Below are 14765 nucleotides of genomic sequence, written 5' to 3' on the forward strand. Positions count from 1 at the left end.
CTCCGATTAGTATATCACAGCAAGGTATGCTATTAATCCATGTCATCTGAAGGGTATAAAAACGTTTCGTGCCAGCACTCCAAATGCAGCTATCAAATGCCGAGAGCTGAGGTGCATTGGCTAGATTAGCCTGTTATTAATTCTAATTCATTCGTTGCGGAAACTTAATCAAAACACTCCACCGTCTTCGTCCTAGTTCTTTCGAGGAGGCAAGGTGATGTCCTGTCATTAGCCAGATGTTTCATTATCTCCTGTGTTATACAAGATGCCTTCGTGGTTCACGGACGAAGTTTGACGAAGTTACCAGAGATAGCAACGGACATCGCCATAACAAGTGTCAGGCCCTGTTATACTCCAGTACAACAGTACCTTGATAAAGGCTGGTCTGAAGATGACAGACTTTTACCACGGGCCGTTTTATAGACACCGGTCCGAGTTAGCCATCCTAAACAGCTGCAATTTATAAAAATCGCGAGCATTGGTTACACACCAGATCTGTCAAAGCGTCTTAGACTGTACTTATGAAGAACACGCGGGGCAAACCAAGATGAAGATGCTGGCACGTTCATGTTTGAAGGCAACATATGGACAAAGAAATTGACTTGCAGACGTAGAAATGCGTGCGTTGCAGCAGTTTCTGACGACAAGCCATAAGTTCCTCTTCATCTTTAAGAATCTCCAGGACGACCGTAGTACATAGTTCGCTTATTTCCCGAAACATAATCAGCAGAGCTCCCTGATTTTCATCGATGCTTTCAGCAAATGGCCCAAAGTTGTTGAAATTATGATGGTGATTGAGGTTTTATGATGCAAGAGCAACTTAGGCCATATTGCGCCAAAACTAAGGTTTTTGCAAGGAGCTTAGAGATCTACTGCAATCTATACGGATCCGATCGAGAAAAGCAAACCCTACTTTTCGGCCCGCGTAAAAAAACTACGCATCGCAGAACGCTCAAACTCCGCCAGAATGTAACCCTAGCGGTTCAAGCAAGATGCCGAAGTTTCAGAACATGAGCCTACCTGGATCAAAAGATAAAAGAAAAAAAAACGAGAAATCTCTACGGGGAGGCTCCGACCACGGAGAGACGCAGATGGAGACCGTCTGCTTTGCGTTGCATCGCATAGGTGGCGCCACCACCTATGCGGGTTGGCGGGTTATCACGGGCATGTGCCAGGCTTGGCGGCAAATTCGGGATTGTTCTCTATCATTTCTGAAGTTTCACTTACGCACTGCTTTTCACTGCAACAGAAGTAAAGATTACACGCTCTAATTTGTGATACTTCGGTGCAGTTGCTCAGGCATAACATTTCTTCATGCTAATTATTTTAGCAGATGTCGTCTGTTTTGCTCTTTGCAAACCCGAATACCGGTTCTACCGTTGACCACTTTTAATCTCTACCGTGTTTCGCTGCACTTTCCTGCCTGATGAGGCAATTAACCCAAAAGCAACGCGCGGACGTCGTGGTTTGGTATTTAAAGCGCAGAAGCTTTAAGGATGCTCGCCGCCGATACCGTCGAGTGCACCGTTCCAGGCCGCCGTCAAAAAGAACCATCTGGAAGTGGGCCCAGCGTTTTGGCGCAGTGGGCAGCGTCGCGAACAAGAAGCACGTCTTCGCCAGCATGCCAGAGAAAGAGCAGCTCGCGTACGGGATCACGGGTGCTTTCGAAGCGTACCCGCACCTATCCACGAAGGGAGCGGCAAGTTTGTTTGGAGTTTCAGATTACACTGTGCGCCGGATTCTTCGCCGACACAACCTGCATGCTTACAAGGTTCACGTTCTCCACGAGCTGAAGCCTGAAGACTATGAAAGACGGCTCGATTTTTGCCGCGAAGAGATCCTAAGGATCGCGGCCAACCCCTCCCATCTGGACTTCCTTCTGTTCTCGGACGAGGCCGTCTTTCACTTCGACGAAAAAGTCAACGCTCAGAACTGCCGGTACTGGAGCAACGGCAACCCACACTGGACAATGGAGAAGTCTCAGTACTCTCCCAAGGTAACTGTCTGGTGCGGGATCTGGAGGGAGGGTGTTGTTGGGCCTTTTTTTTCGATGAGTCTGTGACGGGCAGAAGTTATCTGCGCATGTTGAAGGAGGACTTTCTTCGCGAGCTCGAGGCCCTCCACATGCGACGACAAGTTTGCGTATTCATGCAAGATGGAGCGCCCCCGCACTGGTGAGCCTCCGTCAGGAAATGGTTAAGTGACACCTTTCCTGTAGGATGGATGGGAAGAGGCTCGCCCAGCATGCCATGGCCACGGCGATCCCCTGACCTAACAATCTGTGATTTTTTTGTATGGAGGTTCATCAAGTCACAGATCTACACCGGCCGAATCTCCACCCTCGACATCCTTAAGCAACGCATTGAGGCTGCGTTTCTGCTCATTACGGACGAAATGAGAGATGCGGCGTTTGCCGAATATGAGGCGAGACTTGGACGTTGCACCTGGCAGCTGGGAGGTCACGTTGAGGCAGAACCGTAGGACTACAGTGTTGCCTTCCAGTGCCTGGCCCTGACGCACTCCACATACTTTCATCTGGAAGCAAGAATAGCTTCCGCCATGTGCGTGGTCTTCTCCCGTTTTTATTTTGTTTACCTCTGACAAATGGCCCTTTTTAGGGCTGCCAATTACGGTTGTCGGCTGCTGAGCTATAGCTGCTCGGCGCTCTCCCGTGTCTTACTCATCTGGCGTCTCCGGACCATGCAAGTGGTGAAGCTGGTTCTTTGACGGCGCAGCTTATTTGTCCAGCATTTGACCTAAATACCAGTGAACCAAAAGTACTGAATTCCTTTAATAATATTAATAATAATAAATTCGAACCTGTTCGAGACTCGACATAATGAGTAAACCGGGTCACAAAGTCGCTGAGTTGGCATCTTCCGCCTCTCCCTTTTTTTTAATTTTCATTGCCAAAAAAAAAAAACGAAAAAAAGGGGAAAAAAATTAAGTACGCAAACATAAAAAAAAAACGGTACAGAAGTTAAAAAGGGAAAATATATTGGCCCAGCTGAAGCTCATCTGCAACCGAAAGGAGGCTCCTCTCACGGCGGGGTCAAATATTGTAACTTTAAAAAAATTTATTAGGTTATAAACAGTTTATTGGCAGTGAGCAGACATGGCCACTAGAGGAAGCTGCCACGTCCGTACCGAACTTCACATAATCTGCAGCACCAAGTGTTGAAGGTGCTATCGAACGGGAAGAATAGGTGCACCGCGGCGTTCAGGTTTGCGAAGAGCAAAGCAGACGACATCTGCTAAAATAATTAGCATGAAGAAATGTTATGCCTGAGCAAATGCACCGAAGTATCACAAATCAGAGCGTGTAATCTTTATTTCCGTTGCGGTGAAAAGCAGTGCGTAAGTGAAACTTCAGACATGAGAACAACTCCGAATTTGCCGCCAAGCCCGGCAGATGCTCGTGATAACCCGCCAACCCGCATAGGTGGTGGCGCCACCTATGCGATGCAACGCAAAACAGACGGCCTCCGTCCGCGTCTCTTCGTGGTCGGAGCCTGTTCGTAGAGATTTCTCGATCGGACCCTGTACAACTTGTCTAAAAAGCCACTTTTCTAGAGGAAATTTGAAACTCGATTGAAAGGTACCAAGGGTTGAGCACCAAGCAGAAAATGTGGATGAAAGGGAAGGTGATCTCGAAAAAGTTTTGAAAAACATGATCGGCGCTTTTTGTTTAAAGATTTGTAGTGCCACAGGTTGAACCAAACAGTCAGCTTTGCCATAATAGTCGCAAAGTTTAACATCCTAACCCCAGAGCAGCTGCAAATGAGTTAAGCAGGTATGACCAATAGACTACTTCCATAAAACCCTGCATGCAACACTGCTCGAATTGCACTCTGGGAAGTGGTTGGCTACAGAGGAGAGTGGCATGGTTTCGGTTTCGATCAACACGTCGAGACGAGATTATAGACAGAGCGTATTGTCACGAATGACAATGGATGAGGCGATGATAACTGAAGAAACTAAACGTTCAGTGAGGTGAACTTGGGCCCAAAACAAAAGTAAACAGAACATAACAGTAGAGCGTTGCGGGCGTCGATGGCGGCGTAACAGCAGGATCGTACGTTGGGGCGAGACTGACCGCAGATCGCCACGCGTAGCCCTTTATGTACGCGCGTTGGCTTCTGGAGCAATCAGCCTAGAAGGTTCGGCGACTATAGCATTCGGAACTCGATCAGAGGAGAAAGTTCTCGAATTCACGAGAACGTAACGTCGAAAGAATAGATAAAAGAACATTCCACTGACTGGAATCGAACCTAGACTTTCCGCGCGGCAGTCAAGCGCGGTAAGCAATCGGCCACGCAAGCGGTCGCTCGCCGACGCGCGTGGCAGTATCTCATGTTCTCTGGTCCAGAGAGGGTCATTTTCGGTCTTAAACTAACCTAAATGGCCAGACCTCGAAGCTTTAGCACAAGCCCGAGACGTATAGCTTGTTTTAACACATGCTTGTTGTATAGTCGTGAAGCGACACCCTTCCGCGCCTTCCGTGAGATGGCACCATCACCTCGTCTTTGTGCAGCATTGCACGGGACTATACTCTGTTTCACCATATGATGCACCGCAAGAAAGGCTACAAGCGCAAGCTCCTTGCTCTAGGGCACATCTCGGCGGCACAAGCTCTCGTCCGTTAAGAGTAGCTCCCAATGCTATGAGCTCGCGCTTCTCGCCTTGCCTGCGGTACAACATAAGGTGAAACGGAGTATAGTAACGTCATTCTCGTTCTGGTCGGCACACAGTCTGGTCTTGTCTGAGTTCCTCACCTTCCGCGGCCGTCCGGCCTGGTACACAACTAGCGACGAGGATGGGGTTTCCGTTCACACCGATAAGCGTACAGGAGTCTACGTTGACGTCCGAGTGACGCTCTTTGCCTCATCGTCGGCCCCGCGAGTCGTCACGTTCTCATTGACACCGGCTCTGCTGTCTCCATCATCGGGGAGGAGCATTTCCGGAGCCTGTTCCAGAACAAGGTGCAGCTGAGCAGCCCGCAAGTTGCCCTGCTGGAGTTCTCACGGCAGAAGATTCCTGTGTGTGGTTCCTTCTGCGCGCGTGTCGCACACAAGAAAGAAGAGGCCCTGCTGACCTTCTACGTCACGCCCGGTGGAGCATCGCTTCTAGGCCTGGACGCCGTAGAAGTTCTGGGTCTTCAGATTTTGGGCGCCGAACTTCGCTGTTTTTACGCCGCTGCAGAACCGACAGTTGCCACGTTTGCCTCCACCCCTTCCAGTTGTCCTTCAGGCACCGTCAAGCCCACCCTGGTTGCTCCAAGCCCTGGTCTACCAGCGCCCCTCTTGACCGAGTTTGGTCACCTTTTTCACCGGGTTTGGAACTTGCCAAGGATGTGCAGCACAAGGTCAAGATCAAGCAGTCCGTTGTTCCAGTCGCGCTGAAGTTGACATGTCTACCACTTCCCAGGCGAAGATTTGCAACTGGGACCAATTGGTCCCAGTTGCAACTGGTTTATGAAACGATTCCCAGTTGCAACTGGTCCCAGTTGGAGTTGGTCCCAGCTGGAATTGGTCCCAGTTACAATTGGTCCCAGTTACAACTGGTCCCAGTTGGAGTTGGTCCCAGTTACCGCTAGTACCAACTCCAGCAACAATGAAACACGGCACAAAATGGAAGGTTGACAATTTATTATCAAAAACTTGGAGAATGAAACTAAATAATAGCTTCGGTGACGTACACGCTCCGGGTTTAGCCACTTGCTTGCGACAGTTGAATCGCTTTTTCAGAGGTAGTATTCGTGAGATGAAGGAAGATCGGCCGCTGGCGTCTGTTAGCGAAGACGTCCTCAGCTTATCTTCCTATCGGGTGAAGAAAGGTGCTCACCCGTGATCCCGCGTTGCGCAGGTGAAGGCCTGATAAGCTGCGGTAGCGCTCCCACCTTGCAATCTATGTCACAACAGTCGAACATTTTCGAGGTAGACCTCCCGCCATTTTCGCCATTCTGCTCTCCGCGGCGTTCTTTCTTCCGTCCAGTCTATGTGCGTCCAGTCTTTCCTGGGTGCCCTCCGATCGCTGAACTGCATCTTTCCATCCTCGAAGTTCATCGCCGCCACCATGGTGTGTGTACAGTTAGGTCCAAAGTAGCGCAGCTGTAGTTTTGATATTTTCACAACGACGCCAACTTTGGTGATGGCGTCCGCGGCGTCCGTCCGACTCTGGCGTCAGCATAGGCAGCGCCATCTGTCGACAGCGCGTACCACTAATCCGCACCCGCGTGCCACGGCGGCCGGCTAGCTCTGATTGTCCAAAAGATAAATTTATTTAGTAAAAGAAAAAAGAAAAGAAAAATACTGTAGGTATTAAAATAAATGTTTTAATATATTTTAATAATGCACTAAATATTCATTTAGGTGAACACATTATGTCACTAATTATATTTTCTAATTAAAAAATTATTTAGTTAATTAAAATTTTTATATTATTTATAAATATGTAAATGTAGCCAGTAACTCAAAATTTCCCTATTTGTATAAATCTAAGAATTTAAGTGTTCTTAGTTTTCTTCATTAGCAAAGGTCACTACACCCCCAACTTGTCAAAATTGTTGCCCCGTGTGAACTGGGAACGGGAAAGGTATTTGAAGTCCGTCTGGGAATTGCTCCAATCAGTTGCTTTCCTAACTGGTCCCAGCTCACTCCATTCCCAACTGGGAGTCAAACCAGTTGACTCCCAACTGGAAATGGTTCAAACCAGCTGACCCCTCAGCTGGTCCCAGTTGGACTCCTATTGGTCCCAGTTGATTCCCAGTTGGGACCAGTTGATTCCCAGTTGGGACCAGTTAGTCCCAGTTGAAACCAGTTGAGGTGACAACTGGTCCCAGTTAGAAATTTTCGCCTGGGTTGCCTTCCGGCAGCAAGTAACCGACGAGCTGAAGCGTCTCAATGCTGCTGACGTCATCGAAAGAATCAGTGCATCTGAATGGGTTTCCCCAGTCGTCGTCGTCCGCAAGAAAGACGGCAGCATCCGTCTTTGCGTCGACCTCAGAGAACCCAACAAGGCAGTAGTCGTTGACAACTTTCCCTTGCCGCATACGGAAGAACTGCTGCACGCCCTCAGTGGAGCCCGCCACTTCTCCAAGCTGGACCTGGCAGCTGCATATCGCCAAGTCCTGCTTCACCCAGACAGTAGAGACCTCACGGCATTTATAACCCATGAGAGGCTCTTCCGTTTTAAGAGGATCTGCTTTGGACTTGCATCGGCGCCAGCTGCGTTCCAGCAGCTGATGATAAGGATTCTGCATGGCTGCAGTGGCGTCTTCTGCTACATAGACGATATAATCGTCTTAGGAAAGGCTCTGCAAGAGCACACCGAGAACCTCCGCGCAGTTCTTCATCGGATCTCCAAGGCTGAACTCAAGCTCAATGAGAAGTGCGTTTTCAACGCATCTGAGCTGTCGTTTCTCGGACATCGTGCCAGCGCTGAAGGCATAGCACCCCTTAAGGCCAAGATCGACGCGATCGCACATGCAGCCGTTCCATGTGAGCTTAGCATGCTGCGCTCTTTGGCCTCGTTGAGTATTACGCCAGTTTCGTCCCCAGGTTGGCCGAGGAGGTAGAGCCGATGCGCCGACTACTGCGGAAAGGTGTTCCTTTTGCCTGGGATGCCGCAGCGGACGCTAGCTTCGCCAGGGTGAAGAGGCTCCTTGCCTCGCAACAAGTACTGAGCATGTTCAACCCAGCGCTCCCTGCCATCGTTGCCACAGACGCTTCTGCATATGGTCTGGGTGCCGTCCTGCAGCAGGTCGACGGGCCTCGTACTCGCACTATTCCCTTCGCGTCACAGACATTGACCGCAGCCGAGCGGAAGTACTCAGCTGGTGAGCGAGGGGCCTTGGCTTGTTTGTGGGCCTGTGAGAGGTGGCACACATACTTGTGGGGCGGCCCTTCACTCTTCTTACGGATCACCAAGCCTTAGTGGCCCTGCTGTCTGCATAAAGCACGGGACAGCGTCCTCTTCGCATCGCACGGTGGACAGCACGGTTGCTCTGCTACAACTTCAAGGTCGAGTACCGTCGCGGCTCCGACAACAAAGTGGCAGATGCCCTGTCTCGACTACCTGCGCCAGGCACCGAAGGCGAAGAGCAGCCCAAAGAGGTCGTGGCCCTGGTAACATCAGTTGTACATCGGAAGACCTACAACACGACACAGAGGAGAATGGCGCGTCACAAAACGTCATGCAGTGTGTCCAGACGGCATGGCCTGCTCGGAAGAACTTGACTGCAGACCTGGTCCCATACCATGAGGTCCGCAGCGAGCTGTCGGTGGTCGACGGTCTCCTTCTGCGCTCGGAACGCTTCGTAATTCTGGCCAAGCTAACGGCGACGTTCGTCCAGAACGCGCACGAGTCCCACCCTGGTATTGTAAAGACAAGGAGGCGCCTTCGAGAGAAGCTCTGGTGGCCTGGATTAGACAAGCAAGTCGAAGGCACCATTCGCAGCTGTACAGTCTGCCAGTCTGCTGACAAGAGTGTCAAAACAGCGCCAACACCGCTCCAGCCAGTGCCACTGTCCGAAAGACCTTGGAGCAAAGTTGTAATCGACATTGTAGGCCACTTTGAGCAAGCACCAGCGAACTGCCGGTTTGCCATCTCAGTTGTGGGCTATGACTCAAAGTGGCCGGAGGTCGCCTTCTGCAGCGACATCACATCGCAGGCAGTCACGAATTTCCTGTCCGTTTTCGCACGAGAAGCTTACCCGACAGAGATCGTCTCCGACTATGGCCGACAATTCACATCAAGAGAGTTTGAGACGTTCCTCGAAGCAAGAGGAATAAAGCACTCGTTCTCGGCAGTCTACCACCCCCAGGCAAACGGCCTGGTGGAGAGGTTCAACAGGGTGCTAAAGTCGTATATTCAGTTAGCGCTGCTGGAACATCGTCCTCTCAAGCCAACCGTCATCGAGTATCTGGGAATCTACAGGGCTACACCACACTCCACCACCGGGTTGGCTCCTGCTGTGCTGCTCCACGGACGCCCCATGAGGACAGCACTTGACGTCGTTGGCCTTCCGACTGCTGAGCTCCACACCAACCCTGCCCGGGAGATGCGTGGCCTTCGCAAGAGGGTGAGAGACCAACAAGCCAAAAGTAAGGCTTATGCCGACCGACGTCGAGCTGCTAAGGCCCCGAGTTTCCAGGTGGGTCACTATGTGAGAGTGCGAAGACAAGTTCATGACCCAAAGGGTACCCCCACTTTCGGACCACCGTTGAAGGTCCTCAAGCGCGTTGGGCGTTGGTCGTTTTACCTAGAAGATGGACGTACGTGGAATGGATGGAACTTATCGGCAGTGACCAGGTAGTCATGGCCGAACCAAGACTCTTTGCAGAGTTCTCCTTGGTATGACAACACCGAGTTGCCTGGGACTTCTAGGTCGACTCCCACCACATTATCAGAGGGCACACCTCCTCAGTCACCGGTCAGTGTTCCACCTGTGGCGCTCCAGGCGCCAAAGGTGGAGCAAAGTTCACTGTTGCATGGCCAGGAAGCTGACGGAGAGCCCGTACTTCCTGGCCGAGCCCGAAGATTGTGAGTCGCCCTTGGGAGATTCTTTTGTTGGACCCGGCGTCAGCGGCGAAGTTTGCTTCGTTTCATCTTCTGTTAAACCAAAACTTCTTTTTCTTCAGTAATGTAGCACTGCAACGAGAGGTGCAGTCTTCCGGATTATCTCATCGTCGTGGCTCGAGGCTTGATCCCTTGAAGGTCAGGTGCAATCGCTCAGCGTACGCTTCTAAAGTCGTGAAAATAAAGAGGGGCCGGTCATGACACTCTCAACTTGCCGAAGAAAAAAAGAAAAAAAAAAGGAGGAGAGTTTTTGTTGTAAAAGACCCTCTAGCCGAGGCAAACCTCACATGTTTCGTCATGAACACCGAAGATGCGAACACTCGCTTACCCTAGCCGAATTTCAGGCCCTTCTTTGTGTTTGTTTCTGAGACAGAAACGTTTGTTCAAGCGAAATGCAAACTATGTCTTCTGAAAACCAAGGTCCTCGCTGCATGCAAGAAGTCAAATTCCAACCTCAGGAAACATATGAAGGTGAGCTATATTTCTTTATTTTCATCATTCTTGCCCAGCTCGCTTGCACCTTTGCATTTAATTACATTATATTATATTTCTACTTCGTTCTCAGCTATGTGTGAAAATCTGATTTTACGGCAACAGACGAACGCTGTGACTAGTGCCTGTGATTGGCGCTACAATAGAATATGAAGTTAATTTCACGCCTGCACCTTTTGACCGCAGCTTAAATTATTTTACCTTTGAGCTTGAAACCTGCAAGTAGCTCTTACGGTCGGGCTATGATCGTAGTTACAATTCGCTAGATAATGAAAATTTTGTGCTGCCTAACTTCTTTCGCTAATGAACATAAACGCAAAGTTATATTTTGTCTGACTATTGGGAGTGCTTCACTTGTCACAATGTCATAAATTGCAGTCGTTGCACCCTACCCAACTCTCGAAGCTGGACAGCGGCATTCGCAAACAAACGGCATGCCATGACTCTGGATTGAGGCCTGAAGCAGAAAGGGAGGCCAAGCAGCTGAAACTGCATGCCTTTCGTTCCGGAGTTTTAACCCAGAAATTATACGAGAAACCGTCGAAAACTTTGTAATCGGGGCGATGGAGCCTTTTTCCGTCGTCGAACACGAAGATTTCCTCAACATGGTGACACGGCTTGCGCCGACCAAGACTCCACTGACGAGACGTGCGCTCATGGAACGCATTGCTGCCCGCTCTGACAAGACCAAGCAGCGGTTACTGGACGAGTTGGGGAGAGCTGAGCACATCGCAATCACGGCCGATTGCTGGAAAAGTTTCAACCGGTAGGTGCTGTTTTATACCATTTGAGCGCGAAAAGATATGATTTAAAACAAGGCTGCCCTTGTATTATTAAATTTAAAAAAAAAAGAAACAGAAGACGAAAAAGTCATTTTTAGAATCGGGCGAACAGTTTACATTGCTTTTTCTCGGTGGAGCTTCTATATTCAAAGGAGAAGTGATAAAACGCAGCGTTTAAAATGAACACAATAAAAGTTTAGCAGCGCTGAGCGTATTAAACAGTTTAATACACCTCAGTGCACACGTGGATGATCGGTGACCGAGTGTTTTAACAAACTGCAGCTCGAAGTACGTGGATCGATATTTCGCGCGGCATATGTGATTAATAGAGCTTCACCGGAAATAGAAAACAACGATGGGTTGCAAGGCCGTGCAGGCCCGTAGGTCACCGTTGGCGGGCGGAATATCTCGGGGATCCTGAGTTTATAACCTCCCCTCTGCCCGTTACGATGACGAACTAGATGAGCTTCGCACCGGCATGTGTTCTTTTAATCGCTACAAGGTAGTCCAAATGAAAGACCGCAGGCTACTAGCCGTGCTTCACTGACGTAATGCTGTCTTAACTTTCATACAACAAATTTGGCTTTTTTTTGGCGCCTATCAAGAAGTATTGTGACCTGATGAAGCATCCCACTGAACGGTGCGGTTGGCACTCAAAATATGATTTTATTCTTTTCAACTTTGAACGAACGCAAGGGCAAGAGAAGGAAATATATTGTCACTAAACGTCATCCCGCCGGCTGTTTGCTGTAATTATATATGCTGAAGTACAGCGGGTGGAACGAAGTATAAACTCGTCGCGTAGTAGAAGAGGCTCCCGAACGTGTTTTCGTCTATCGAAACGTCACAATTTGTGTAAGTTCTTAAAAAAAAAAAAAAAAAAAAAAAAAAAGAACGCGCGAAGTATACATCCGCAGGTGTCAGTATTTTATACTTTTTCTGTTTTTTCTTTCTACTGATGTTTAGTGCGTTCCTCGGGGTCACCGCCTTGTGGCTCGATTCGTTGACACTGGTGAGAAAGACGGCGGCACTGTGTTGCAGAAGAGAGAGAGGCAGCATGACGTATGAAAAGATTGCCGAGGAGCTAGAGGAAGTGTTTCTAGATTACAAGGTGCACAGCAAAGTGGTCAAGGTGATCACGGATAATGGCTCGAATTTCCTCAAGGCATTCCGGTACGGTACTTTTTAATTGTATACTGCACTATGTGCTATACTGATTACGGACTGGAAGTTTGCATCTTTTTATAGAGTTTATGATCAACATGACGAAGAGAGTGAGAAGTTAGACATAGTGGATTTGGCGTCAGTTCTGGAGAATGTTCAGCCGTTTCGTTTCCCTCCACATCAAAGGTGCGCTGCGCACACGCTGAACCTTGTAGCAAGCGTCGACGCCCAAAGAGCCGACCACGACAAGGACTATCGAACCTTAAGCCAGTCGGTCTTCGGCAAGTGCCAGAGCCTCTGGACCAAGCAAAACCAATCAACGTTGGTGGCAGATGAAATCCATGACCTCTGCGGAAGGTGAGTGTTCACCAAATTGCCCTGGGAACAAATCCTAGGATGTTTCTTTTTTTGTTTTTATGAGAGTCCCAGTTTTAATAAACAGATGTGAAAGCTACACTTTTGAGTTCTGGGCTGGTAAATTATGCGGCCAGGGGGACATAATATGGTCGAATTGTTACTCTAAGTCATATAATTTTCGAAAATATGGTAATTCAACTTTAGATTAGTAAAAGAGATTAAAAAAATCTCAAATAGTGAACTTGAAAAAGAAAACACGTCCGAGTGTGTGGGGAGCAGAGCGGTGCGCTAAAACTAGCACTCGTTGAATTTGGATGCATTCTCGGAGCGGAGCACCATATTTTTCTTCAGTTCACCAATTGAGTTTTTCATCACGCTCAGCAAGTTTCTGAACATGTTTATTTTCCATATCCCCCCCCCCCCCCATAATATGTCTCACAAGCAGTATAATTCACCTACACAGACAACATTAGTGTAACTTTCATGGCTTCATAAGAAAAATCTGAACCGTCTAAAAAAACACCTGTATATTCGAATGAGCGTTTTTCTTATTTAACGCTGCTGAACCAATTAAATGACGCAGGTATCTTGTTGTGCCCAACGCCACGCGTTGGAATTCACGGTACGACGCGATGCGATGCCTGCAAGGTATATTGGAGGAGAAGCCGCAAAAACTGGAGGAGCTGTGCCTGCGCCTGAAACTTCCGATCCTTCGTCGCCCAATAGAAGCAGATTTCATAAGCGAGTACTGCGAGGTATGTTTATTGTCAGTACTTTTCCTAAATGTACTGTAACAAATGTGATATGTCTTTCTGGCTAGGTGATGAAGCCGATTGCCAACGCGCTGGACATACTGCAAGCGGATGACAAGATGTATCTTGGGTACCTGCTGCCCACAATAACTGCAACAAGACGCAGACTGGCGGCGCTATTCGGCCTCCAGTATTGTAGGCCGCTAAAAAGCGCAATTACCGACGGCATTGAAAAAAGGTAAACCGGTGATACTTCTATCGTGGCGCTAGAAGTTAGGCGATTTTCATTATTTTGGCCCGACGAGCATGTTAAATATTTTGTCCTCTTTACAGGTTCGCAGGTGCCATGGACGACACCGCTCTGGTGATAAGCGCTGCCCTCATCCCGCGCTTTAAGCTGCAGTGGGTACCGGAAGCTGACCGTGACAGAGTAATCCAGTTGCTGAAGACTGAAGTCTCTCGCCTGCCACGGCGGGAACACCACGTAACTTCAGACCCCCCAGCGACAGGAGAGCCTGAAGATTTCTTCAGCTTCAACGAGGAAGGCCACTGCAGGCGGGATTCAGAAGCCCAGGACGTCATGCTTTACTTGCAGTAAGACGATAGAGATGTGAAGGACGTCCTGAAGTACCCGACCCTGCACAGCCTGTTTCTGAAATTCAACGCTGCCGTTCCATCCAGTGCGTCGGTGGAACGTCTTTTTAGCTTGGCTGGGGACGTCTTTAGGAGAAAAAGGGGAAAACTCTCCGATAAGAACTTCAAAGTTCAATTGCTTCTGCGAGCGAATAAACTATTTTGATGAAAACGAAAACCATAAAATGACTGCATTTATTTTAGGCTGGCAGGGTTTTTCAGGGATCAAAACTGCTGTTCATTGTGCAACCACAAAAATATAAAAAGTAACTTCGAAAGTAACTTCAAAGTAACTCGCTACTTTTTGCAGTAGTTAGTAGTTTACTCAATTACTATTACAAATGCGTAATTTCTACTCTACTCCAATTACTTTTGGCGTCGATACTCAGTAAGTTAACTTAACTACCTTTTTTGAGTAATTTGTACATGTCTGCCTTTTTCCCACCCACTCTCGGGGTTTTGTCCAAAATGATTTTAGTTCGCGGCTATTCTGCCCGTTTTGAATCGCGCGCCACGAAGTTGGGATTCTGTGACGTTGAATCCCAATCGGCAGCTATACTTCTCATTGGCTAAGAGTTTGATTGACAGCTTAGATCTTGGTTGTTAAACCTTTGTTAAATGGTGCAGTTTCCTCTTGAGCGGCATAGTTTTACGTTTAAAGAATAACCCATGTGATGAGAGTTATTATCCTTTACAAAAGGTTTACAAGACGGGCTCTTTCGTATGGATTCATACCATAACAAACAAAAGCTTCGCCATTCTTTCACGGCCGCCAAAGTCTCCGCTACCGCCTGTCTCGCCTACCTCAACTAATCGTTTCGCCGAAGTGATCAGTGTTTCGTGGTGACCCAGGTTACTGGGACCGGACATTTCATCGAACGCCGTTTCGTCGAACGCCGTTTCATCGAAGCCGTTTCGTCGAATGCCGTTTCATCGAACACCGTTTCATCGAACGCCGTTTTATCGAACGCCGTCTTATCGAACACCGTTTTATCGAGCGCCGTTT

The 14765-nt window shown here is 48.6% G+C and overlaps 1 protein-coding gene across 1 annotated transcript; it reads left to right on the forward strand.

The window, feature by feature from the left end:
* The first annotated feature begins 10634 nt into the window (after positions 1-10634).
* LOC120842160 lies at positions 10635-13724 on the forward strand. Its single transcript, XM_040213189.1, has 6 exons — positions 10635-10837; positions 11820-12026; positions 12102-12374; positions 12958-13129; positions 13195-13364; positions 13460-13724. The coding sequence occupies exons 1-6, from the start codon at positions 10635-10637 to the stop codon at positions 13722-13724; spliced, it is 1290 nt and encodes a 429-aa protein (XP_040069123.1).
* Positions 13725-14765: the final 1041 nt, after the last annotated feature.

Source organism: Ixodes scapularis, unplaced genomic scaffold (genome assembly GCF_016920785.2).
Source record: "Ixodes scapularis isolate PalLabHiFi unplaced genomic scaffold, ASM1692078v2 PGA_scaffold12__126_contigs__length_90152505, whole genome shotgun sequence".
Classification (NCBI taxonomy): Eukaryota; Metazoa; Arthropoda; class Arachnida; order Ixodida; family Ixodidae; genus Ixodes; species Ixodes scapularis.

Bases quoted from the DNA above. Each gene is read 5' to 3' on its own strand.
- LOC120842160 (XM_040213189.1), top strand. From the start codon at position 10,635: ATGGAGCCTTTTTCCGTCGTCGAACACGAAGATTTCCTCAACATGGTG. The intron at 13,130-13,194 runs GTATGTTTATTG...CTTTCTGGCTAG, and splicing joins TCATAAGCGAGTACTGCGAG to GTGATGAAGCCGATTGCCAA. The intron at 13,365-13,459 runs GTAAACCGGTGA...TCCTCTTTACAG, and splicing joins ACCGACGGCATTGAAAAAAG to GTTCGCAGGTGCCATGGACG.